A 25,685-nucleotide genomic window follows, 5' to 3' on the forward strand; every position below is an offset into this window, starting at 1 on the left:
GAAACAGGACCAGACATGAGAAGTGTCAGAGCTCTGCCACCAAAACAAGAATTTTCAAGACCAAAGTGGCAGAACCCTGACACTAGCCCCCCCCAAAAGGGACGCCACCTGGCGTCCCTAAAGGGAACATCCAACAAGGTACAAGACAGACAAGAAACACTACAAGACAACAAAACAGGCAACATCAACAGACACAAGACAGGGGGGTGAACAGCCAAGCCGGACTCAACAAGACAAACAAGGGAGGGATGGGAGGGCAAGACCAGGGAGGATCAGGAGGGACAGTCCAGGGTGGATTCAGTGGGTCGGGGGCCCCGGCAGGGAGCCAGGGTGGAGCCGGAGGGTCCTTCCAGGGTGCAGGGAGGGAACACCAGGGAGGACCAGGAGGGACGACCCAGGGAGAGTCTATCAGGGGAGACAAGGCAGGAGGTCGGTGGGGAGCCGGCTGGGCTGGAGGCCTGTGGGGAGCCGGCAGGGCTGGAGACCAGAGGGGAGCCGGCAGGGCAGGAGACCAGAGGGGAGCCGGCAGGGCAGGAGACCAGAGGGGAGCCGGCAGGGCAGGAGACCAGAGGGGAGCCGGCAGGGCAGGAGACCAGAGGGGAGCCGGCAGGGCGAGGCGCCGGGCTGGGGCCGGCAGGGCGAGACGTCTGGGTGGCGCCGGGAGGGCAGGGAGCCGAGCTGGGGCCGGCTGGGCAAGGAGCCGGGCTGGGGCCGGCTGGGCGAGACGTCTGGGTGGCGCCGGCAGGGCGAGACGTCTGGGTGGCGCCGGCAGGGCGAGACGTCTGGGTGGCGCCGGCAGGGCGAGACGTCTGGGTGGCGCCGGCAGGGCGAGACGTCTGGGTGGCGCCGGCAGGGCGAGACGTCTGGGTGGCGCCCGTCTGGGTGGCGCCGGCAGGGCGAGACGTCTGGGTGGCGCCGGCAGGGTAAGGAGCCGGGCTGATGCCGGCAGAGCAAGGAGCCGGGCTGGGGCCGGCAGGGCAAGGAGCCGGGCTGGGCCGGCAGGGCAAGATGTCTGGGTGGCGCCGGCAGGGCAAGAAGCCGGGCTGGTGCCGGCAGGGCTAGACGTCTGGTTGATGCCGGCAGGGCAAGACGTCTGGGTGGCGCTGGCAGGGCAAGGAGCCGGGCTGGTGCCGGCAGGGCTAGACGTCTGGGTGGTGCCGGCAGGGCAAGGAGCCGGTCTGGGGCCGGCAGGGCAAGGAGCCAGACTGGGACCGGCACTGAGGGGCGCTCAGGGGCTGGAGCCGACACTGGAGGGCGCTCAGGGGCTGGAGCCGACACTGGAGGGCGCTCAGGGGCTGGAGCCGACACTGGAGGGCGCTCAGGGGCTGGAGCCGACACTGGAGGGCGCTCAGGGGCTGGAGCCGACACTGGAGGGCGCTCAGGGGCTGGAGCCGACACTGGAGGGCGCTCAGGGGCTGGAGCCGACACTGGAGGGCGCTCAGGGGCTGGAGCCGACACTGGAGGGCGCTCAGGGGCTGGAGCCGACACTGGAGGGCGCTCTGGGGCTGGAGCCGTTGTGATGGAGGAGCCCTTTCTCCTCCGACGCTTCCTTGGTCTGGGTGGCGGGAAGCTGGCCACCTCTTCAGACACTGCAGTATACTCCACTGCCTGCAGGACTGGTGCAGTGTCTGTTGCGGGTGCCTCAGTAAGTGATGCTGCAGCCAGGATGGTAACTGAAAGGGCTGCAGCAGGTTCGGTCACCTCTGGGTGGGCGACAGGTAAGGCAGACCCGGTCTTCCTCCTCCTTCGCCGTTTCTGGGTCATTGGAGGACTGGGGCCCCCACTGACTGCAGATGGATATGTCAAGCAGTCAGTGGGCTGGCGCTTTGTGCGGAGTTGGTGGAGCTTAAACACAAAGCGCCAAAATGGCAGGTACTCCAGCCTCTCCATCTCCACAGGGCTGAGGGGCTCCGTTAGGCAGATGTTAAATGCCTCCTTGAGGTCCAGGTTATCCTCATACTCAAGGCCATCCACTACAGCAAGGAAGTCGTGGGCGAAATTTCTGATGTCCACCTCTCCCTGGTGCAGGGAGATTTCCTGGACAACCTGAAGCAGCTGGTGTTTGACAGAGCCCCCAAGAAAAGGAGATGGAAAGAGGAAGCTACCCATTTTTCTGCTGAGTCCTCTTTTTTGGTCAGTTCGTACTGTCACGGTCGGTGAGGGAAAAAAAGGAGTGCAGACCCAATTGCAGAAAAATGAAGGAATATTTATTATAAACTACAAATAAAAATAAAAGGCAAAACAAAACTACCCCGAAGGGGAAAACATTAATAAAAAGGCAAAAACAAACTTGACAGGGCTGGCAGGACAAAACAGGACTGGAGACAACAAGACAGGGTAATATTGACGACGAACTGACAAAGGACTGAAAACATGAGGGGGATTATAAAGCAAAAAAGTAAATTGAAACACAGGTGAACACAATTAACTAAATATGGGTTAACAAGGAGGGTGGGACTAGACAATAGACGGGAGAGCGCATGACACAGAGAGACAATACAAGCCATGCGCTCACATAACACAACACTGAAGCACACGACAAAAGCACGTGACCAATGTAAACACCGAGCCATGTGCTTTGACAAAAGACGCAAGACACGAGCACACGATGAATGAAAACACTCACCATGCGCTCACATATGCAGCATGCATGCTTCATCCCAGCGCCGACCAAAACCGAAACCAACAAGACTGAGACGCTGGGAATGAAACACCATGCTGCTGACAGACGAAAACACAAACACGAGTACAGGAGCGCACGCGTCTGAGGGACGCAGAGCGCGCGCGCGGCCGCGTCAAGCAGGAGCGCGCACACTCTACGTACACCCACGACGGCGCGCGCTCACACAGAGACAGAAACAGGACCAGACATGAGAAGTGTCAGAGCTCTGCCACCAAAACAAGAATTTTCAAGACCAAAGTGGCAGAACCCTGACATCAGCAGTATGATATAATATTACTACTTATGCTTTTAGAATTTGAATGAACTTTTATTGGTCGAATTGACTTGATGAATGGATTGATGAATAAATTGTATCATAAAATTGTGTTACATTTTCAAATTCATATTATTTACATTATATTTATGCTATAGTAAATTATTTATGGTTATCAGTTTTATGCTCTTTAATATAAGTCTTATTGAATATTGCCCATTACTGTTGTATACATGCTAACTTATACATTTTTCCCCTATTATGAAAATAGTGACATTCAATTGATATTAAAAAGCATAAATAAAACCTACTTTAGTAACATTGCTAATAATAATCTTTAACAAATCTCAAAATGAGTATGAAGTTAATGTACATAAGCTGGTGGTTCCTAAAGGCTGATTTATACTTCTGCGTTAAGTGCATGCGTATGGTCCCATACCCCTGATGCGCTGATGGAGTGAGTGTGAGTCCCGTGAAGGTGCTCCTTATGCAAAACTTTTGTTTGGTTTTAATCTTATGATTAAAGTTGCCGCATGTCTGCTGATTCACGCCTGCTGTATGTAATGTAGCATTAAAAATACCTGCGAAGAAACTCAAAGATAAAAGCTTCACTGCAAGCTAACGTTTCAGAAGTGTTATTGCAAAGCAACACATTCAGCATGCAAAAGTTTAGATGCATGACTATGCGCAAGCATGGATGTGAAGTATTTACGATACATGTATTTCAAATACATATTTTAAATATAAAATAATATTTAGTAATTTGTATGTGATAGGGTTTATAAAAATGAGGTAATATTTGTATTGAAATATTTCAGGGTCTTGTATTTTTGTATTTTTAAAATACTTTGTGAGAAGTCTTCATGATGACATCATAAAAATGCTGCCTCAGATTGATGCTTTCTCAGTTATTTGCCTAGCCTTGAGATCAGAACAGAAAATTGATTAAGAAGGGGGTCAATGCTTGAAGTATGGATGGAAATTATGCAACACACATAAAGTAAATAACAGACAAATAGCAACAAAGGTCAACAATCATTGAAAATAGTATACTGCACAGTGCTAAGACCAGTAATATGTAATGGCAGTATAGTGTAATATTTGGCATCAGCATCTTTGCTTAAGAAATGAGGTGGAATAAAAAAATAGGTCTTTAAGAACAGCCTACAGCACATAATCATTCTCAGTCTCAGTACTGCCGGTGCAAATGCAGAAGAACTTTAGAAGTATAAAACAGCTAAAGACGGTATACAGGTGTTTACTAAGGGGCCAAACTGAAACTCTTCCAGTTAAAGAAGAACTTTAAAAAATCTTGGGAGAATGAGTAAACTGCACAAATAATAGTAGTTTAGGATGAATGCTGATGGGATGCCAAGAAAATAAGACAAACTATATACAAATAACTCATACAGTGGTGATTCCTACAATACTTCATTGCCAGTAGATGATCTTCAGATGCAGTGTACAGTCAATGAGGAGCTATAGTAATATATTCTAACTCATTATCTGCATTACATGTTTTTACAGTGATTAAATCTGTATGAAATTTGTACAAAATGTATGCTAAAATGAAAGAGAAATTCAGCTTAATGGTGAAGAGATTGGTCGAAGATGCCTTTTGTTTGAAGGTTTGTGAAGAAATGTCTTGCTCCCTTGTAAAAGTATTTTGTTGTATTTTCAAAATACAAAATACAGTATTTTATTTAGATACATTTGTGGCTGCTGTATTTTGTATTTTGTCACATAAAACTGAGAAGTTTTGTATTTTATTTTAAAATACATTTCAATGTATTTTTGCCCATCTCTGCACGCAAGGCATGCACCATAGGTAACGGCGATCACTGTGCAGGAGTATAAATCAGCCTAAAATTAATTATTAAAATTTTATTATTTTTTTAAAAAACGAATGTTTGTTTTATTAGACAAACAGGTATAGAATTGTAATAATGTTGGCCATTTATTAGTGCTGATAAAGGCCAGATCGATTTTTAGTATCAAGGCAGAGAAAAAAAAAGTTTGTGACAAATATTAGTTGTATTTTATAAAATAATGCCAAGATGAACATGCAACAATTGAATACCCATTTATTGAACCTGCTGATTTCTACTGAACATTTTTTTTATTTGGAGTTTTTGGACAATAGAAGAAAATAATTACGTAACTTAGGAGCTTTAATTATCAACAGACGTGTTTCTCGCATGATCAAGTGTAAGCATTTCTGTTGTATTGCCCCTGTCTTTGAAGTGTGTTTCACTAGAAACTCTTATTGTTGCTCCTGTCTGGTCAACGAGTGTTCTTTACTGGAGCAGTAATCTGGCTTAGTGACCTCCTCACCTCCCAGCAGGACCATATGTCTGCTTGTTTCTTTCCTGCTGAATTCTCTGTGTGACAAGGAAGGAGACTGTCCTTCAATCTTGGCTTCTGTTCTCAGGAAAATGGAATCCATGCATTGTTTAAAACACAAGTACTGTAAGAACAAAAGGTTTTTGTCCTGGGCAGAAGTAACTGAAGATTAAAGTGTCCCTATTATTGATTTTTGAAAATGACCTTCCATGCAGTGTTTATTACCACTCTTAGTGGAAATAAAAACATCCTGCAAACGATTTAAATCTCAAAGTGGATTATAGATAAAGTTATTTTCTCTCAAAAGAAAGAGTTATAAAAACAAGTAATTTTCAAAACTGATCCAAAGCAGTTTAGTTTAAGTCCAAAGCAAGTTTAGTTCCTCAACGGACTCAGGCTTGAATTGATAAGGTAAAACTGATGCACAGTTTGAAATCCTCAGCACTTAATGAGCAGTAATCTTGTAATCCCTTTCCAACTTGCGCTAACTGCAGTAGACCAATCAGAGTCTTGGTCGTTGGACCAATCATCAAAGAGTAACATTACAAAATGAGACCAGTTTGAAAGTCGTTGAGCAATTAAGGTAAAAAAAAAAAATAAACGCATATTATAAGACAATAAAAGTGTTTTATGACCATGTAGACATGTCAACCTGATCTTGGGGTCTCCCACAACCAAAATTCGGGATTCAAATATGACATGATCCATAAAAGAGCACTTTTAAAATTAAATTTGACCATAACATTAAACATAATATAGCATTTTATATAATTTTAGTTTACAGTTTAAGTTAAAAATGAAATCAAATGTTAACACATGGTAAATATGTTCCCTTGTTCATTGTAAATATAATGGCATTGTTTTTCTTTGAATGGCTTCTTTGAATTTTAGTTTCATATAAATTGAATCATGGCTTTGAATTTTGGGCTTCATTTCTGCACTAGCTCTTGAAGATGTTTGGGGTATTCTAACTTAATATGAAAGTGTTAAAAATATTTATATGAAAGATAAAAATATTAATGTCTGTGATGCAGCAAGTCCAGTGGTTCTTGTGTACACCATGATTTTATATAAAATCCACTTTAATGTGTGATATGACTAAAAAGTGGTCAAAAACAAATATTTTCTCAGTTCAAATAAGTAGCGACTTAGACCCGGAAACAGTATTTCATATAACTTAAGCGGATTGCTACATAAAATGGAGAAGGTCCATTTCCCCTTATCATCTGAGGTTTTTTTTTTTTTTTTTTTTTTTTTTTTTTTTTTTTTTTTTTTTTTTTTTTTTTGAGTATTCTGGATTCCCTGTTAATGACGACAGTGTTGGGCAAGAAAAAAAGCTTGTTGTATTTACAATTTGCTGAATGAATTGCACAAATGCTGGTCGCTGCTTTTATTAGACCATGACCACTTACGTTATCTGTACTACAGACATCATCCTTCTTTCCAGCTAAACTGAGTCAGCTGAAAAATTCAAAAAGATTTGATATTTTATACAAAATTTTTGAGAATGTGTTTCTGTTCTTTGACATGTAAACTGAACAATCTTTAAGATGATAAAACAAAGCTCCAAATGAGCTATTCTTTACCTTGAAGTCATTTGTCATGCAAAAAAAAGTGAATTAATGCAAACTATAGTCATAGCCAGACCTGTACTAGTTTGTGACATCAGTTATACTATATGGTTGTCTGGAATTCGATACCAATCAGTACTGAAATTTTAAAATACATCCATTTCTTGCAAAAATTTAAGCGATATAAAGCACATTCTTAAACAGATGCTTTCTGGCAGTTTGTTAATATTAGGCTTGGGCGGTATCCAAATTTTGATACCGTCAAACCTTCTCCCTATCTTACCCCAGCATCCGGTATTACCGTGCATAATAAAAAAAGAAAATTACATAAGGCTCAGATAGTGTCCACCAAACTGTTGGCATAACATGGCATCCACTTCACATCTTACCTCACCTTTCTCTCTCTTCTCCACACTGTCCCGTGAAGACAATCATGCATACGCATTTGTAAGCATTATATAAATAATATTTATTATTTAATGCTTGTCTCCTATTTAAGTGCATTGTTTTTTATGACAAGATAACAGTATTGAAACCGACACCGTTGCTATTTTTAGATCCTGCGGTATACCATATTACCGTATTACCGCCCAAGCCTATATTACATTGTTGTAAATGTTTTTTTCTAAGGCAAATATGGAAATGAAACTACAAGGCATGTTCTTAGATGCTTATTTTCACTCTATCTGATATGGCCGTTCCATATAAAATCACACTATAATTTTTATAGTAGCTGCAGGTAGTTAACTGTAAGTACTTGCAGGTTTTCTGCGTGACGTTCAGACATGGGGACTTGCATGAGCTGACATCACTTGTTAGCTAGAAAAAAATTCAACACTCATACAGATATTTCTCTGGAATCTCCCATTTCTCGTAACCTCAGAAAAAAAGCAAAGAAACATGCATGATACACACACATAACTAAACCGTTTCTGCAGCTTTACCCTTGCGTCTTACCATGTTTGTATGGGTTTTTTTAATGCAATGCGGATGCAATGCAATGTGGATGCAATGCTACGATGACTGGAATCCATTTCTGAGTCATCAAGTCTGTAATTTTCCATTGTTTCAGAGGATTTCCCCGTGTGCTGTTCAGAACAAAATGACTGGAATCGTTTAACCCTATTAATCTTCTAGTTTCACTTATTTTCCAATGTGAAGACAACAAATCATCAACAGTACAGCCATGTTTGTGTAACCCAAGAGTTCTCAGTTGGAAATAATGGTCATTTAAACACCTTTACTTTTGTCAAAGGTTATTTTAAGTTTTACTCCCACTTATGAGGCATACAGCTTTGATACTTCGTCTTATTCTTGAGTTGCGTCAGTGCATTCTTTCTGTAACTGACACACATCGGCTGTGTCCCAAATCAAAAGCAGCTGCCTCTGCATTTTAGTGTGAAGACTGCTTTTAATTTTTCAGATTATCATCCAGAGCACCATTACATAACATTTGATTATCATATTCAGTCAGCTTTAGAGAACTATGCATCTGATAAGTAGCTTAATTAATTCATCACTTTCATCTAATGATTGAAAACAAAATTAGGCATGCACTGATTCTTCTTTTTCCATAAGAGTAACAATTATTTCATTTTAGTACCCACCAATACGGTTTAGTGCTGTTTATTTTATTCATATTAATATTATTATTTTAATTATTTTGAATATCCAAAAATAATGCGAATTATGTTAGTTTATTAATTAAACAAATAAATGTTTTCTTGAATAGAAATTTAAAAAATGTTAACTTTATTTAAAGATTTTTTTTTTTTTTTTTTTTTTTTTTTTGCTTCCTTGCAGATTTCTTGCAGATGTAGTGGATTTGTACCCACTTCACAGTCAGAAAATCTTGATTTCTCTGCCACAGGGGAAGAGCAGGGGTGAGGGTTAACACTAGCCCTTTGTATAGGATTTAGAGTTTCTGCAAAACCCTTCTACCTCCTTAGTCACACCACCTTCTCTCAAACCAGTCATCTATGTGCAGTGTTGCTCCTCTTTTGGCCTGGTTTAAAGGGTTTCTTTATTCTGCTGAACACAAAAGAAGATGTTTTGAAGAAGGCTAAAAACCTGTTTCGATTGACCTCTATAGTATTTGTTTTTCCTTTTATAAATGCCAGTGGTTACTGGTTTTGAACTTTCTTCCAAAATATATTCTTTATTGTTCAACGGGATAAAGAATTGTATAAAGGTTTGGTAATACTTAAGAGTGAGTAAACAGTGAGCAATTTGTCATTTTTGGGTGAACTCTACCTTTAACATATTTTCAGTCATCTGAGCACAAGTGATCAGTTGAGTTAGCTTTCATCTTTTCATCTGGGATTAACATCTGCTCAAATTCATCACTTGGTCGATTACAACACATCTCACTTTAAGAACCACTATAATTGGGGTTTTGTTTGAACACATTTAACCACACAAGCACTTACAATATCAAAACACAATCTGTTGTGTTTGTTTTCTATAGTACCTGGAAGTGGTCTAAAGCTTACAAGCTCAAAACACTTTGGACTAGGGCTACACAATATATTGTTTCAGCATCGATATTGCAATGTGTGCATCTGCAATAGTCACATCAGAGGATTTGCAAGCTTTACAGTTGACCGGGAGCCACATTTTAGATTTGTTGAGCCACTGTAGTGTTTCATCAAAATAGAGTGAAAGTTTACCATTTGTATGTATCTTTAAAGGGCACCTATGGTGAAGATCATCTTTTGTAAGCTGTTTGGACAAAACTGTGTATAGGTATAATGTCCACTATCATATTGAAGTGATATAAACACAATAATTCTTGTTTTTTTAGATTTCCTCATATTAAAATAGGATCCAAATCCTTGCAATTCTGAGATCCACCTCAACGTGACATTGGAGTGCGTTTTCCCCACCAAGTGAATTGATTGACAGATGCATATTAACTTGTATCCGTAGTAACACATACTGTGTAAACATAACCACAAGACAGGACTTGCTCAAAGCACATGGGATTAACAGATCTGTTCAGCTCTCTGTGATCATCTGCATCACAAGAATTTTCTCATTCCAGAAAGGTGTTTATTAACTCCACAACAAATACATCAAATAACCATAAATTTTTTTGTCTATATCTTTGCTTGTAATTTGCTTATTAAATTTTATGCATATTTTAGTCCCCAACAAAATGATCCTAATCAAATCTAAATGAGTACATTCTTTACACATAGAGCTATTCAAGTTATTTAATGAAATTGTATTCGTATTGCAGAATAACTGTTTATCGCAATGTGCAAATTTTTTATTTTATTTTTTTCAATATAATGCAGGTCTATTTCAGACCCTGTTTACACCTTTAATTAGCATTGTCTATTTGTGATTGTATCGACAAAAATGCATTTTAATATCCATTGTAAAAGTAGCTAAAATGTCACCTGGCATCCACACAAGTCCTGCTGTGACCCTTGTCACCTCCCCATTGGGTCACCTGTTACCCCTCACCCTGACACTTGAGAAGTCCCGAGAGACACAGTCGCGCAGCAGACAGAGAGCTCTTTGAGTTTCTGAAACATGTGCATTTCAGCTCTCCTTTCCTCTCTTTATCATTCTGTCTGTCTCCTGTATTCACATTCACACATTGGTACTTAAACCTCTATTGAGTTAGGATTGGCTTCATTAGTGGGCTAGATCAATCTGCATTTATTTGTCATGGAGGACTGTGATGCTCCAACTTTTAATTCTGGCTGAAGCATGCTCTTCTATAAATATTTCTTTATGTGCTCGCCACTGCTCGGACAAATTCACATTGTTTCACAAACAATTATGTAGTTCATGCAGACAGAACTTTATGACTCATCATTGGCCCCAAGTATCCCTCTAAAGGCCTCCACCCCATTATTGCTCTCATGTGAATGGCTCAATGTGTTTTAGAGGGTGGATATAAACATTTGAGCAAAAATTGTTGTCCAGAGAGAAATTAAGTCGGTGTCCCTATTTCATCACGGTCTAAATTATAGGCTGCTCATTTACAGTATTAGCCAGTTTCATCAGTGGAAAAAAAACTGTTGCAAGTCTAACCCAACTATTAGTAGGATTAGTTTCAGCTCAGCAAGTAAGTCAGATGCTCATTTAGTTGTTTGCCGCTCTGAATCATTCATTGAAGTCAATCAGGGGTTCATCAGATCGGTACATATTGTTAATCCCAAGTTTGAATCTTTTTAAGTGATAATTTTTAAGACTTGTTTGTTCATGAATTGGATTACACTTATTAGTGTAATTACTAGTATATTGACGGGTGTTTTCGTACCATTATGCTATAGAGTGTTAGTTTGTCATTTTAAATTCTTAAAAGATCAAACTCCTATTTAACACTCAAGCAAAATGTGGTTTGTTTTGCTACGTCACTGAAGATTTATCAGTAGTGGTACTGGAAACCCTGGGACTCTTAAAGTCAATGACATTTCCAGATATTTCTCATTCTTTTCTAAGTTAAACAAAATATTTAATAAATTAAACTCTGTCTAACTAATTATTAACTCAGTTATTACAACAAATCTCTGTAGCACTTAAATATCACTTTCCTTCACTTTCGTCAAATGGTGAAGTTTGTTCCTTGCCACTGTCGCCACTGGCTTGCTTGGTTTGTGACTTGTAGAGCTGCGCATCGATGGTTTTACTCTTCAGTGTTTGGACTTTCAGCAGTGAAAATCAAACCACACTGGACTAAACTAAACTGAACTTCAACTCTGAAAACTGAACTGACACAGTTTCAATTTACTAGAACTTCTATGTTAAGCTGCTTTGACACAATCTACATTGTAAAAGCACTACAGAAATAAAGATGAATTGAATTGAATTAAATATGGTGACCAACTGTCTATTTTCTTATAAGTTAACATATTAGCCGTTTATATTAGTGATGGGAAGTTCAGATTATTTTACTGACTTGGACCTTTGAGTCTCGTTCATAGAAATTAACAAATCTTTTTTCGAGTCATTTCGTTTAATTTGCTAAAATAACATTTAAATGTTACAAGATGCTTCCAAACACATCTATAACTAGCCCAAACGTTGATCACACTACAACCAAGTCATAACTAGAATGCTACTGTACTAAAAAAGAAAAAATAATCCTTTATTGTTTACCTGGTGTTTTGTCTATGATTAGCTCCGCTCACCTCTTCTGACATGTCTTCCAAGTCATTGCTTCACCTGACACTGACAGTTACATATAAGCTTAACCAATGCACACAGTCTGAGCTGAAAGGAGGCATGATTAGTTCACCTTTTGAGTCTTCAGGTTTTGAGTCGTTCTTTTATCAAGTGACTGCATGGAAAGAGAGGACTTAAAACTGAAGACTTAAGAAATGAACAGATCAAATCTTTTTCCGGCTCTAAATGCAAATGATTGGCTTTTGTCTTTGACGTCCTAAACGAATGACTCCAACCGAGAACTCGAGAGATGAATGGATCAAATCTTTTACTGGCTCTAAATGCAAATGATTGGCTTTTGTCTTTCATGTGATGAAGTAACGACTCAAACGAGAACTTGAGAGATTAGACATTAGACCAGATAATTTTGTTTCTTATGGTCTGAGAGTCCTTCAGATGCCTTTTGGCAAATTCCAGGTGGGGTTATTGATCACCTCCCTGACTAAGGCTCTTCTCCTCTGATCACTCAGCTTAGGTTGGCGGCCAGCTCTAGGAAGAACCCTGGTGGTTCCAAACATCTTCCACTTACGGAGGCCACTGTGCTTATTGGAACTTTCAGAGCAGCAGAAATTTTTCTGTAACCTTCCCCAGCCTTGTGCCTCAAGACAATCCTGTATTGGAGGTCTACAGGCAATTCCTTTTTCTTCATGCTTGGTTTGTGCTTTGATTTGCACTGTCAACCCTGGGCCCTTATATAGACAGGTGTATGCCTTTTCAAATCATGTCCAATCAACTGATTTTACCACAGGTGAACTCCAATTAAGCTGCTGAAACATCTCAAGAATGATCAGTGGAAACAGAATGTACCTGAGCTCAATAGAGCTTCACGGCAAAGGCTGTGAATACTGATGTACATGAGATTTTTTTTTTCTCACATTTTCATTGACCATTGACATTGGTCTTGTTTGTAGAATTTTGAGGAAATAAATAAATGTAATCCCTTTTGGAATAAGACTAACATAAAAAAATTTGAAAAAAGTAAAGCGCTATGAATACTTTCCAGATGCACTATAGTGTATATACACCATGACCATATTTTACATTAACATTCCTGTAGCTAAACTAAACAGTCACAACAACTGCCTTACTAACTAGTAATAACCATCAAAGTAAGAGGTATTCAAGGGAAAAAGTCAAATTAGTTATAAGGAAACCAGCTGGAGCAATAGAAAAGGGCCTTATTTCAAAGTATGCATTTTAGGAAGCAGATACTACAAAACCAAACCGTATATGGTTTTCCCTAGATACTCATAATGGATGATGCTTCATTTCCAAACACTGCTCTGACGCCATCATGTTTAAAGCGAATCTACTCAGATTGTGAAAGGACTGTGTGTTCAGCCTTCTAGCTGACAAACACATTGAGAAACTGACAACATGTTTGTAGTCTACTTGTTAATGTCTCTCTGTTTTTCTTGCGATCTTCAGGTAATGAGTGAACATGGAGGCTGGCTCGGTGGTGCGTGCAGTGTTTGAGTTCCTCCCGAGCGTCTCTGAAGAGCTTCCTCTGTTCACCGGAGATGTCATTGAAGTGCTCAGTGTTGTTGATGAATTCTGGCTTCTTGGAAACAAAGATGGAGTCACAGGTAAACTCATGAGTGGGTACAAACTGCATTTAATTTGCTTTTCATATTGGTGTTGATTTTTTTTTCCCTGTCCTTTCTTCCCCCAGGCCAGTTTCCTACCACTTTTGTGGAGTCTGTTACAATCCCAGGCACCAAGGCAGGAGAAAATCTGTATGTGTGCATTAATGACTTCAACTCTGCGGAGGCTGGAATCCTACCACTAAAGAGAGGTATATATAGTGTTTTATTAGTATTAAACATGCCTAATTTCCATTTTTTAAACGGATGTCACTTAGAGAAGTCGTAATCATACATTACTGATTGCTTATCATTTTAAAAGGAGGAAGCTGATTAAGTTAAAAGCATTTCTGTTGCGATTTTCTCTTCTCTTCAGCATAAGTCCTGCTTGCTCCGAGAGGTGTAATGTCGTATATGAGAGGTACAGCTTGATTGTATAGTAGACTGTAGAGCTCTAGATTGTACATCTTATTCTGTATGCACATACATAAGCTTACTGTTAAGGGGGTTTATAAGGCTTTTTATTTGTTTTCTGTATTTGCTAGTAGAAATGTGGATCAAAAATGGAAACTCTGAATTGTAAATAATTTTTATTTCTTCTTTATCTAATATATGGTACATTTTCGAGTGATATCAGAATTTCCAGATTTTGAGCCGTTAAAAAAATAAAAGCCTTATCCCAGTTCACCACTAGATGTCAGTAGTTGTATGTTTAAGTTGTGCAGAGTAAAATAGAATCCACAATCCCTACAGGTAGTGAAATAAATCATGATAATGTTTTACCTGTGTTTTATTTCTGTAATGTTTTCTACTTCTTTCTTTTCATTGATTTTTATTCGTTTTTAGACATTAGTTTGTATTTGGTGTTTGCATAATACACGTCTGTTTATGTTGTATTACTTTAGATGTTTGCTGTATTCATTTTTGATCTAATGTGGAAACTGTGATTTGTCCAGCACACACTTCCTTTATTTTGTGTGAAAAACACAACTGGATGGATTTTTGTTTCCCCTATCATGTCAGTGGGGATCATGTATGCTGTTCTGGTTTATGAGTTGAACACAATGGGAGGCGGAGCACACGTCTGTGTGGAATGTGGCCCCTGTGACCGCAGAGGACATTCTGGCTCCTGTGTGTGTGTGTGTGTGTGTGTGTGTGTGTGTGTGTGTGTGTGTGTGTGTGTGTGTGTGTGTGTGTGTGTGTGTGTGTGTGTGTGTGTGTGTGTGTGTGTGTGTGTGTGTGTGTGTGTGTGTGTGTGTGTGTTTTCTCTATGTGTTTTCTGTGACACTGACCACACCAGTGACTTTACTGCCATGCAAACTGACTTGAGGTCAGAGGTAAACACACAGCTCTAATCCTGTTCAGTTGAACAGCGATAATTACCCTGGCTGTGAATTTATGTGGTGACACAGTTGAGTACCTGCTAAATATATTTGTATTCACAATTTGGCTCTAAAGCAGCTTTTAAAAGAATGACTTGTCAAAAATACTTCAGCATGGATGCAAATATGTCAGTAATTAAAAGAAGCATTAACTTAAACAAACATCACTAATACAAAACATTATCCAGCTAACACCATATGGAACTGAGTCTTCAGAAGGGAACAGTTCGCTTGTTGGTCTCTGTGCATATGCATATGGATGGACATTTCACTTCTTGCTCTTTTTTTGTAGAATTAGATGTCATCAGCATTAAATTTAAATAAAATACCTAAAAAGGCAACTTTTAAAGAAAATGGCTTAATGTATTGTCTACCTCTATACAAAATCTTGTGACATGTCAAGACCTGTGTGTTATAAATACTAAAGAATATGTCCTGTCACTTTTGAAGTGCTTATATTGCTTATTTTAGAACAAATTTTACAGAGCTTTCTTGCCATAATAGTCAGATTCTAACATTGCATGAATGTAAAGTCTATAAAGCTAAGTCATGGTTTCCGCTACATTCATTCTTTCATGGCAGGGCGCCACACCAAAATTCATCCTGCCATGAATACATTATAGCATCTCATTCAAAACATTCAGTCTTTTTTTCTTTTTTTTTTTATAGCGGGTCATAATCTTGTCACAAACTTGTCTATAACTGTAGTAGTGCTGTGCGTTCTTCATTTAACACTTTAAGGTTACGTGCTGACTGAATGACTGACATGTGCATGATGCGTGAGGCCAGCAAACACGACGTAGCTTTAGATGATTCATTTGATGAACAGTTTCCATAAGTATACTTTACAAATAAAAGTTCTGGTACTGCATGTAAATGACTTTATCTTGCTGGAGTTTATTGCCATTTCACTTTACTTCAGGATGCACAAATGCCACTCTGTAGGTCCTATTGGAGCATTTATAAATATTCCTAGCCAATCTAATAAAAGTTGGTCACATACTCGTTACATAAAAGCACTAAATCACACTTCAGCAGCCTTTATTAGAGATTGCACAAGGAAATTTGCACTCGAGCAGTGTATATTTGAGGGCATGCAAGAAGTTTTGTGTACGAACAGAGAAAATCGCCGCACAAGCAGAGGTTCACATGCTCGTATTACATTAATGCGATCTTGACTTGTAATACTGCGCTCACAACATTTGTCATTGAAACAATGCCATAGGTAGTTGGTAGATCTGTGTAAAAAAGGCCTGCTGCCACAGCTGGAAAAAATCCTAAAGGAAACACTGTAAGTAAACTTTGTCATGCCCCAAAAAAACTAATGAAAAACCTAGTCCCTCAACAGGTTTTGCAGTACATCACTAAATAAATGTCAGGGATGCTACTATATTCTAAATAAGCTCCAGAAACTTCATTACATATACTGGGAAGTCAGCCAGGACAGTTTTTCAGTAATACTTACTGAACGATGCAAGATATTGTCACCAGAATGTTTTTATGTAAATTGTTCCAAGTATTTTTATTCAGGTTATCACTTTGTGATAGTTCAACCTTTTTTGTCAAGATGCTTATCTTCTCTCTCTCTCTCTCTCTCTCTCTCTCTCTCTCTCTCCTGTTGTAGGTGATGTAGTTGCTGCTGAAAGTAGTATGGATTCTGTATGGATGAGAGGGCATAATGCATGGGGCTCGCGTGGACTCTTCCCTGTCTCCTGCATTAAAGAGCTAGAGCTTTCTGGACGATCCAGGCAACTATCCGAGCGCAGTGCAGCTGTCCAGGCCTCTGAGCTCCCACCACATGCACTGGGCCAGGCTCGTGCCCTCATGAACCTTCATGCCCAGTTGGACGAGGAGCTGGACTTTCGAGAGGGTGATGTCATCACCATAATAGGCCTGCCAGAACCTGGCTGGTTCCAGGGAGAGCTGGACAACAGGACAGGGCTTTTCCCAGAAGGTTTTGTGGAGTTGCTTGGACCTCTGCGCTCACCTCTGGAAGAGCCTGAACCTCAGACCTTGGAACAGTATCCAGATTACAGCAATGAGGATGAAGAGAGGAGAGCGGAAGAAGAGAAGGATGAGGAACCTCCAGAAATGGAGATTCAACAATGTCAAGAGGATGAAGAGGAGGAGGAGGGAGCCATTTACGGTATTGCACTTTATGAATTTCGAGCCCTTGAACCTGGTGAGCTGGACTTTGATGTCGGTGATAGGATCCGCATTCTTGCCTCTATGGATGACGGGTGGTTAGAGGGGCAAATACACAGCAGGAGAGGAGTTTTCCCACATCGATTTGTCAAGATTGAAGGGCAGCTGCAGACTGTCCCACAAACTGAGACTTTAATTAATGAAATTAGTGTACCTAAAAGAGAAGAAGAGTGTTACACCCCAGACTATACCTCAGCTGAGGAAGATCACACAGTTCCAGAATATGGACAGGAGTTGTCTATCCAGCAAGACCACACAGTGTGGGACCTGGATTACTTTGAGCGCCGGGAAGAGGAGCAAAAGGAAAACAATGGTCACAATGTGCACTCTGATCAGAGCTCTCAAGAGAGAAGAATGACTCAAAATCAATCACAGGTTCAGCCCCAAGAACGAAGGCGAGATAGACCCCCACCTCCTCAGACACAACCCAACAGAGGAAGCAGCTCAGCCCACAGAAGTGTTCAAAATAACAGAAGAAGCAGCCCCAATATGGGTCGACCTCAGCTGCCCCCTAGACCAAGTCTACATGCTCTTAGCAACCGTAAATATAGCACTGGTTCTCACGCTAGCTTACGACAACCCCCTCCAGCACCCATCACAATGAACCAGAGTCTCAATCCACCTAACAAAACATCTCCGAATTCCACGTGGACAAGGAACAATGGTAAATATGCCTCTTACAACAGCAGAAACCCCTTAAGCAGTAAAAGTTCTGGTGAGAAGAACAGGCAGAAGAAGCTAACTCGACATGCAAGCGTTAATGATGCAGACATAATATCTGGTGGAAGCAGCGAACAACAGGCATGGCCTCAAGTACAGGGTTCGAATGGGTTTCCGACATCTCAAACTATGGGGACTTTGGCTTTGTCAGCTAAGGATCTTGAAGCCAAGCTTTCTCAGCAGCTGATAGAGTTCGAAAAGAGCTTGCCCAGTCATAGCAATGGAGCAACAGAGCAGAGCCGATGGGAGGAAGTTAGTGGCAGATTAGGCAATAAAGTTTCCCGCCACTTCTCTATTATGGACTACAGTGATGAGAATGACATAATCCGTGGCTCCTCTCACTCCTCGATAGAACGTTTATTACCTTCCACTTCCTCGCCTTCTGGCTCTGCCTCCTCCTCTTTGGAGAGACGAAAAAATCTGCGTCCACCTCCTCCTCGACCTCGAGTCCTTAGGCCTCCGGCACCTACAAATACGCATTGGTCTCAGACCAATGGTCGTATTACTCCTCAGCCTTACCGACCTGCACGTCCAGCACCACGTCCACCTCCTCCATGTTCACACACCAATGCAGTGACACCTCCAACCACATCCAACCCATTTTATAATTCTCCAGATGAAGAGGAGATTGTTGAAGAGATGGAAGAACCAGAGGATGTTCTGGAAGCCGAAAAAGAGATGGAAAGGGAACAGGAGCAATACAGGCTACTCCTGAGGCTGGAGGAGGTGGAAAGAGAAATTGATATGTACTCTAATACAGCCCAGGAACTGCAAGCCATGCTGGATGAGGAGCAGGATGAGACTTCAAGGCAACAAGCTCTGGAGAATCTGGAATTTTGCTCTTACACCATGGAGACACTGACCTTGGAACAGCAGCAACTACAAGGTAGTCTTTATTCCCTTTCTATACTCCTAGTTTGGAACAGGTGCTCTTTTTTACGACCTTCATAGATATTGTTGTATTTTTATGCCAGCCATTCATTTGTTCATTCTGAATTAGGAAATGCTCAGCAATTTTATGACAGATAACATGTTGTCATCATTTAATCTCCACTATCTGAGATTCTTTTTATCCAGATGAACATAGCCGTTGACTTTGATTTTATTTGTTTTGCATACTATTTATTTCAGTGACTAATGCTTTCCAACATTCTTTAAAATATCTTATTTTGTGGTTAACAGAAAAATTTACTTTTTCGAAGTTGGAAACAAAATTTACATTTATTCATTTAGCACCGAGATGCCCAAAGTAGGGCCCGCAGGCCAAAGTTGGCTCATGGTAACCTTTGATTTGGCCTACCATCCCGATTGAAAGAGAGGAAGAACATTGGGAAGGTGGTTGGGGCGGATGCTTTTGACAGAGATTGTTATATTTCAATGTTACTGTCTGTTTCTTTTATTGCTGAGCTACAAAAAAAGCCAACTGAAATTAAATGATTCAATTAAATTTTAGAAATGAATTAGATTTTTAAAATGTAAAAACTGTCACAAAAAGCAATGCACAAGACATCGTCAAGCAAATCAGGGCAAGGGCAGGAGCAAGTTTTTACTGTAACAAGTTCATAATAAAATGTAAAAAACATATACTGCATTCGTTAATATGATTTAAAGCAACATTTTTCAAGTTATTTTTAAATATTTGCAAATAAATTAGGAAATTACCCATGGCAAATTTGGTGTGATATATTCGGCTTTGAATATATTTGGTACACATCTCTCAGTCAAGTTTGGTTTTTGACCCTTTATGAGAAAAGGTTTGGACACCGCTGATTAAGCGAACGCTTTTATCCAAAGTGACTTACAAGTGAGAATAAAAGAAGCACTTCAAATCATCAAAGAGTATCTATATAAATGCTATTACAAGCCTTAAGTTATTATGTCTACAAGGCTCATTTTAGTCTCATTCTATCTGTTTGTTATTGTTGAAATTTGTTATGAAAACAATGACTTTTTTATTATTATCAGCATCTCATTTTTGTTTTGTAAAAATAAAATAGAACAAGTAGAAGGAAATTGTCAAGAAATAAGACTTCACTAAGGGTTATTTGACAGACATGATGAAATGATTATTTCCACATGAGCAATTTATATTTGTTTTATGCTGTTCTTTCTGATGAACATGAACTGTAGAAAAAAACGTATCATGAGTTACATTTCAATATGTGAATTTGCAGAACAGCATTTTGCTTGTGCCAGTAATCTGAACTACACTTCAAATACCAATATTTACAATAATCCATCATGATCCTCTGTTAAGTTCAAATTTACTTTTAGCATGCATGCTATATGTGTGTTTCAGAAGAATGCTTTTGATAACTGCCATCTGAGACAAAGTTCACTGTACTGGGTGTGTCGTACACACAACTTTTATTTATGTTGAAATTCTCTACACCATGTGTGTCAACATTGCTTCTTTCCTGCTAAGCCATGTATATCAATATGCTCTGACTGATTTGCCTCATTTTCTTATAATTGTCAACTATATAACAGTCTGAAAGAGGAATTTATAAACCTCTGTTCACTCATTATGTGATATGCAGCACTTTCCAATAGATGGTCTCTGCTTGACCTTCACACCTAACCAGGGAATAGAACACACCTAGACATAGGGAATATTAACACATAGGAAAGAAACCACTTTGTGTCTTCGAGTGGAAGGCTTCAGTAGACAGTGGCAATGGGAGTATCATCTCTTTTTACAGCAGTTGTTCAAGTCTGATGTGAGCTGTTGTGGCCATGATTCACTGTAAAGTTGTGAAATTATTTGGAAAAAAAACCCAGACATTTTGTGATGGATGTTTTAGTATGTATGATTGAACAATTAGACAATTTAATGTATGCATAGATATTATTTTAAAATCTATCATCTAGCTTTAAGAGGGTATCAAGTATTCTTGTTACAATTAATTGCTGAAGCTTTTATCACAGTGTATGGTATTATCACAATATTGAATTAATTTGACTTAAAATTGTCTTTTAACAGGTATAATAACCAAAGAAATACTTCATTTACTGTTTTATTGTATATGCATGTCCAAAATAAACAAATGTTTCAAACTAATTGAATTGTAAAAGAATTATAAAATTCAAAAGATAAAGTTTTTATGAAGCATCATTACTAAATGTCACTTAATAGATTCAAATCAACAGTAAGAAAAAGACAGATTTACTAGTTACTGTGCTAATAGTAAAACACAGAATTTTATTATTTACTCCATTTTATAAATTATTATGACTTTATTATAATGGCATTAAGAAATTGACTACGTAAAATAATAGATGCTTTATTTTACATTGCATTGACTTTAGTTACATTAACTGATGTTAAATAGAACGTTCCTCTACAGAGTTAATGAACAAAAGAACTTTAAAACGTCACTGAATTTTCTGTGTTGAAGGACAGCTTAACATATGAAAATGTTAATGATTGAAAATAAACTGCCTATAAAGTCTCTTAGCATTTGGTGCTGTGATGATCACCTCTGCCAATGCAACAATATGTATATTTTTAAAGAGCTCTCTAAAAGTTTAAAGAATAAAACAATGATCCACTGTATTTTAAAGTGCCTATAATATTAATGCCATTCATTATCATTATCAGGATATATTGAATTTTGGCATATGATTAGTATCATCTTATAATTGCTTTAACGTGGGTATTTTGTAGATGTGTGGAATCTTAGTCCTGTTGGCTGTACTTTTCCCACATACATATGAAGTACATTCTAAAGCTATAGTATGAGAGCGGTGGCCTCTTTGTGCCCCTGTTTTTTCCTCTGTTTTTCTTGCTCTCTATTTCTACAATTTTCTCTGCATGTCTCTTCACTCCCAAAATCCCTGTGATTTTTGGTAAAGTCCTGTCTCTTTGGAGATCATGAGCAGCAGTAGTTTTAGAGCCAGAATCTGGAGCTCTATAGTGCAACCTGTGATGCATTTCACAGCACTTCTTAGCCATGCTTTTAGAACCAGAACTACACAAGTTTCAGGTAAGACTTGATCTGACATGATTTTTTTATCATTTCTCGGTTTGTTGTATTATAGTTTTAAAAGCAATCTATTTCTGTTTAATGCTATTACTTTGTGCATGTGACATTATGTGTCACTGTTTGCACACAGCTGTGTACACACCATGGTTTGATAAGTATAACTGCTTTGTATAGGCACATCCATGTATTTTCAAAAGTAATGGTCAAGGAATTAAATTCAAAACTTGGAAGGTGTTTTGGTTTAAGAAGTTTTTTTCAGAGGCTGTTTAGAAGTGATTAATAGACACAGTGATGCATGTCTTTGGTTTGGAGTACTGCCCAAGTCTTGGTGAATACCACTTGTTTTCTGTAATGCCTACATGTCTTTGACTAACTACAGTGGATATGTGCAGAATTGTTTTGTATGTAGTTGAATCTACTTAAGTTTTAAACCATACTTTTAGATTTTCTTCTCTTTATTATTTTAAAATGTTTTGTACAAAACAATTTATTGCCTAAAAAAATCTAAATTTTTATTTTTTTTTTAATTTTGTTATAATTGTTTATACGTATGTGTATTATTGACAATAAATAAAGTTAATTATTTAAATAAACGGTGGTGATGGTGGTGTAACAGATCACAAATCTCATAGTTCTGATCACATACGTTTTTTAAGTCACAGATCGGACCATTTTTCAGATGAGCAAAAAGGAGAGGAGACAAATGTCAATTGCTTTTCATTTATACAAAAAGATTACTACAAAAATGAGTGATTTTAACAAACATAACTTAGAACCTGTAATTTTAACAAAAATAAAATTCAAGAAAGAACCAGCTGAAAAAAAGAAACATATTCAATATGAAAAATGATCTTTGCTACTGTTGCTAATAATGCTAAATATAAAAATTTAACATCATCTACAACTTATTTCGAACATAATTCACACATTGAACCATGTTTCATTATAGGTGGATCAATTTGGAATACCTATTTAGTGACATAATTTTGTTGGTTGTTTGTCGCCACACATTGGTTACACAATACAATTGCTACAACATTTAACAGCATCAGAGTGATTTTAATCTTTACCATAAACATCAGCGTTTATATCTGAAGCATAAACTGTTATTCCAGTACTTCTGTGTAATTTAATTGTTTGTAACTAAGTGAAAAAGTGTAAATATTGAATCTTTCTCTATCATACACCCAGCACTTCGAAAGGATTAATAAACCTATGCAAATCATTATCATTTCTTATTCATGCAAGTAATTAACATTTATCATTAATGTTGTGCAGGTTTAAATTGAGATCACGATCTTTTAATGTTTAATTGTGCAGCTTTACACTGCATGCATTAATGCAGACTAAAAAACACTGACAGAAAACATATTTAATTAATAACGTAAGAAAGCATTTAGGTAGGTCCCACCACAACTTTTTCTGTCATCTTATATTTTACAGGGAAGCAAAAATGCTTTCATACACGTGATTTGAATAACGCGGGAGGCGATCTCTCTGCAATTGTTATAATGTTGGATTAACCTACAAGTTCAAAACAGTTATTAATCCGTGGGTCATGTGCATTCCGAATTGTGTGTTGTGATCCGTGTGCCCAAATTGTTGGTATTTTTAACTTTCTATTTATCAAACATTCTTGAAAACTAAAGTATATTACTGTTTCTGCTAATATATGAAGCAGTACAACTGTTTTAAACATTGATAAAAATAAATCCAATATGATAATGACTGAGCACCAATACAAATTGATCATAATATAGCACTAAATAAGCAATATATGTTTGTTTGTGAAAGACTGTTACACTGGACTATATTTGTATAAAAAACACTTTTTCATGTTTTTGTTTTATTTTAAACAAATAAATGCAGCCTTGATGAGCAGAAGAGACTTTAAAAACATGAAAACTTCAGACTTTTTCTTTTTCGCGCGCGCGTGTGTGTTAATGCACTATAATTTGATAATCCAGGTTATAATTTGATAATTAATTGGTTGTTTATTTCATATGACTACAGCAATGCATGTCAAATTCAGTCATTGTGTGTCATAATGGTAGCTCAATTTCCTCGTAAGTTTCTCTTTATGCATTTAGGTATGTCTGTCTGTCTGAGTGTTTCCACATTTATCATAACAGGGTGTGTTTCTCAGTAGGGAGGGTGGAAACAATGGTTATTTATTGTTGTAGTGCAGGGAGTTGAGAGCCTATCAGCTATTGAGCCAGGCTTGCTGAACAGCAATTTTCTTAAGGAGGGGGAGACAAGTTTCTTATTTCCTTATCTTTTCTGGAATAAAAAAAAATAAAGAGTATTATGGATTGATTAAAGCTTATGAATAGGTTAGATAAAATTTAAGGCATATTAGGAAAAAGAAAGAATTAAAGAAAAAGAAAGAAAGAGAAGGTTTTGGGTCATTTTGAAGACCTACAGGATCTTATATTTCTCAAGTATCATTCTCTTTCTGGGAACAGTCTTTTCCATAGTCATGCTGTTGGATGGAAGACAGTTAATATTTTGTTTCTGACAGGCTTATTAATGCTTATGAGTGTCCAATTTTAGCCTTCTTTTGTCACATATAAAATCCTTGTTCTAATTGGGATGTGTTTTGGTGCTCATAAAAAGCATCAGGAGCTAATTTGTGTTCTGGTTCTAATCTCCAGCTCCCAGCTTTTCTGTGCCTGTCTCATGCACAAAGCCTATTCAGGTTAACAGAAGGCTCTTTAAGGAGCTGCATGATCCCATCGCCTGCTGGAAAGGCTGTGAGAGATTGGATGAAGGGCTGTTCTAATAACATAGATGAGAAGAGTGGCGTGCTAGACCTGTGTTTCCTCTGTCACAAGCATGCTTTTAAATGCTTCGTTGCTGTAATTACTTTTTGGAGTCCTTTTGTGTACTTTGATAGATCTGGGCTGATCAAAATGTGTGAAATGGGCACTCATTGAGGCACAGTGATCGCAAATGCTTTTGATCATCAGGCTTGCATTTGTCCTTAATGAGATACCCGGGATGTTAAAGGCATAGTTCACCTAAAATTTAAATTTCTCACCATTTACTCACCCTCAACTGGTTCCAAATATTTATGAAAAAGCTGAAAACCTGTAACCATTTACTTACATAGTTGAAAAGACTAAAAGTCAATGATTTCCAGCTTTCTTCAGAATATCATATTTTGTTTTCAACTGAGGAATGAAAGTCAAGATTATTTAGAACAGCAAAATAGTGTATACATAATGACAAACATTTCTTTTTTGGGTAAACAGTTTTTTTAAAGAACTTACTAATGTCCAAATTCCTAAAGACTTACTTTTGTCTTTCACACTTTGCATTTTCTTTTTGCATTTGTTTGTATTTTTTTCTTTTTAAACTCAAGCAAAAATGTTAATAACAGTTATGTTATTGTGCAGATTTAGGAAATGCATTGATTGTTTTAACTCAGTACAACACATTTGAAAGAAAGGTCTGTGCAGTTGCAATGGGTTTTATACTTGTGTAAACAAAGTAAAACAAGTCCATTACACAAGAGGAATGTTGCTCCTGATGTCCCTGATCTGAAAAACAACATGCAGTTTCGGTCTGCCCCATGTAAAGAACTGTGAGATCTTAGCCACTGATTATCATAATACCCAGGTTTATAAAGAAGAGAGGACATGCAATCGGGCCCACAGAATTCCTTATTCTCGATTTCTTTTAGACCCTAGATTGTACAATAGTATTAACTTTAATCCATTAAGTGGCTGTAGCAAAATACCTTTTCTTGTTTTCTGTTTACTGTTTTCACATTACT

General features: G+C 38.5%; 1 protein-coding gene across 11 annotated transcripts in view; it reads left to right on the forward strand.

Moving 5' to 3' along the window:
• Positions 1 to 25,685, forward strand: part of dnmbp (dynamin binding protein) — a 75,105-nt gene that overhangs the window by 12,906 nt on the left and 36,514 nt on the right. For 7 of the 11 annotated variants that reach the window (XR_015503201.1, XR_015503202.1, XR_015503204.1 and 4 more), the window contains 3 exon segments: positions 13,460 to 13,617; positions 13,704 to 13,826; positions 16,621 to 18,807. Coding sequence is in view for 5 of the 11 variants with exons in the window: in NM_001424046.1 (NP_001410975.1) it covers positions 13,473 to 13,617; positions 13,704 to 13,826; positions 16,621 to 18,807 (2,455 nt within the window). In the remaining 6 variants the exon portion in view is untranslated. 11 annotated transcript variants of the gene reach the window in all.

The sequence above is a fragment of the Danio rerio genome, chromosome 12 (assembly GCF_052040795.2).
Source record: "Danio rerio strain M-AB ecotype USA chromosome 12, GRCz13ab, whole genome shotgun sequence".
Lineage (NCBI taxonomy): Eukaryota > Metazoa > Chordata > Actinopteri > Cypriniformes > Danionidae > Danio > Danio rerio.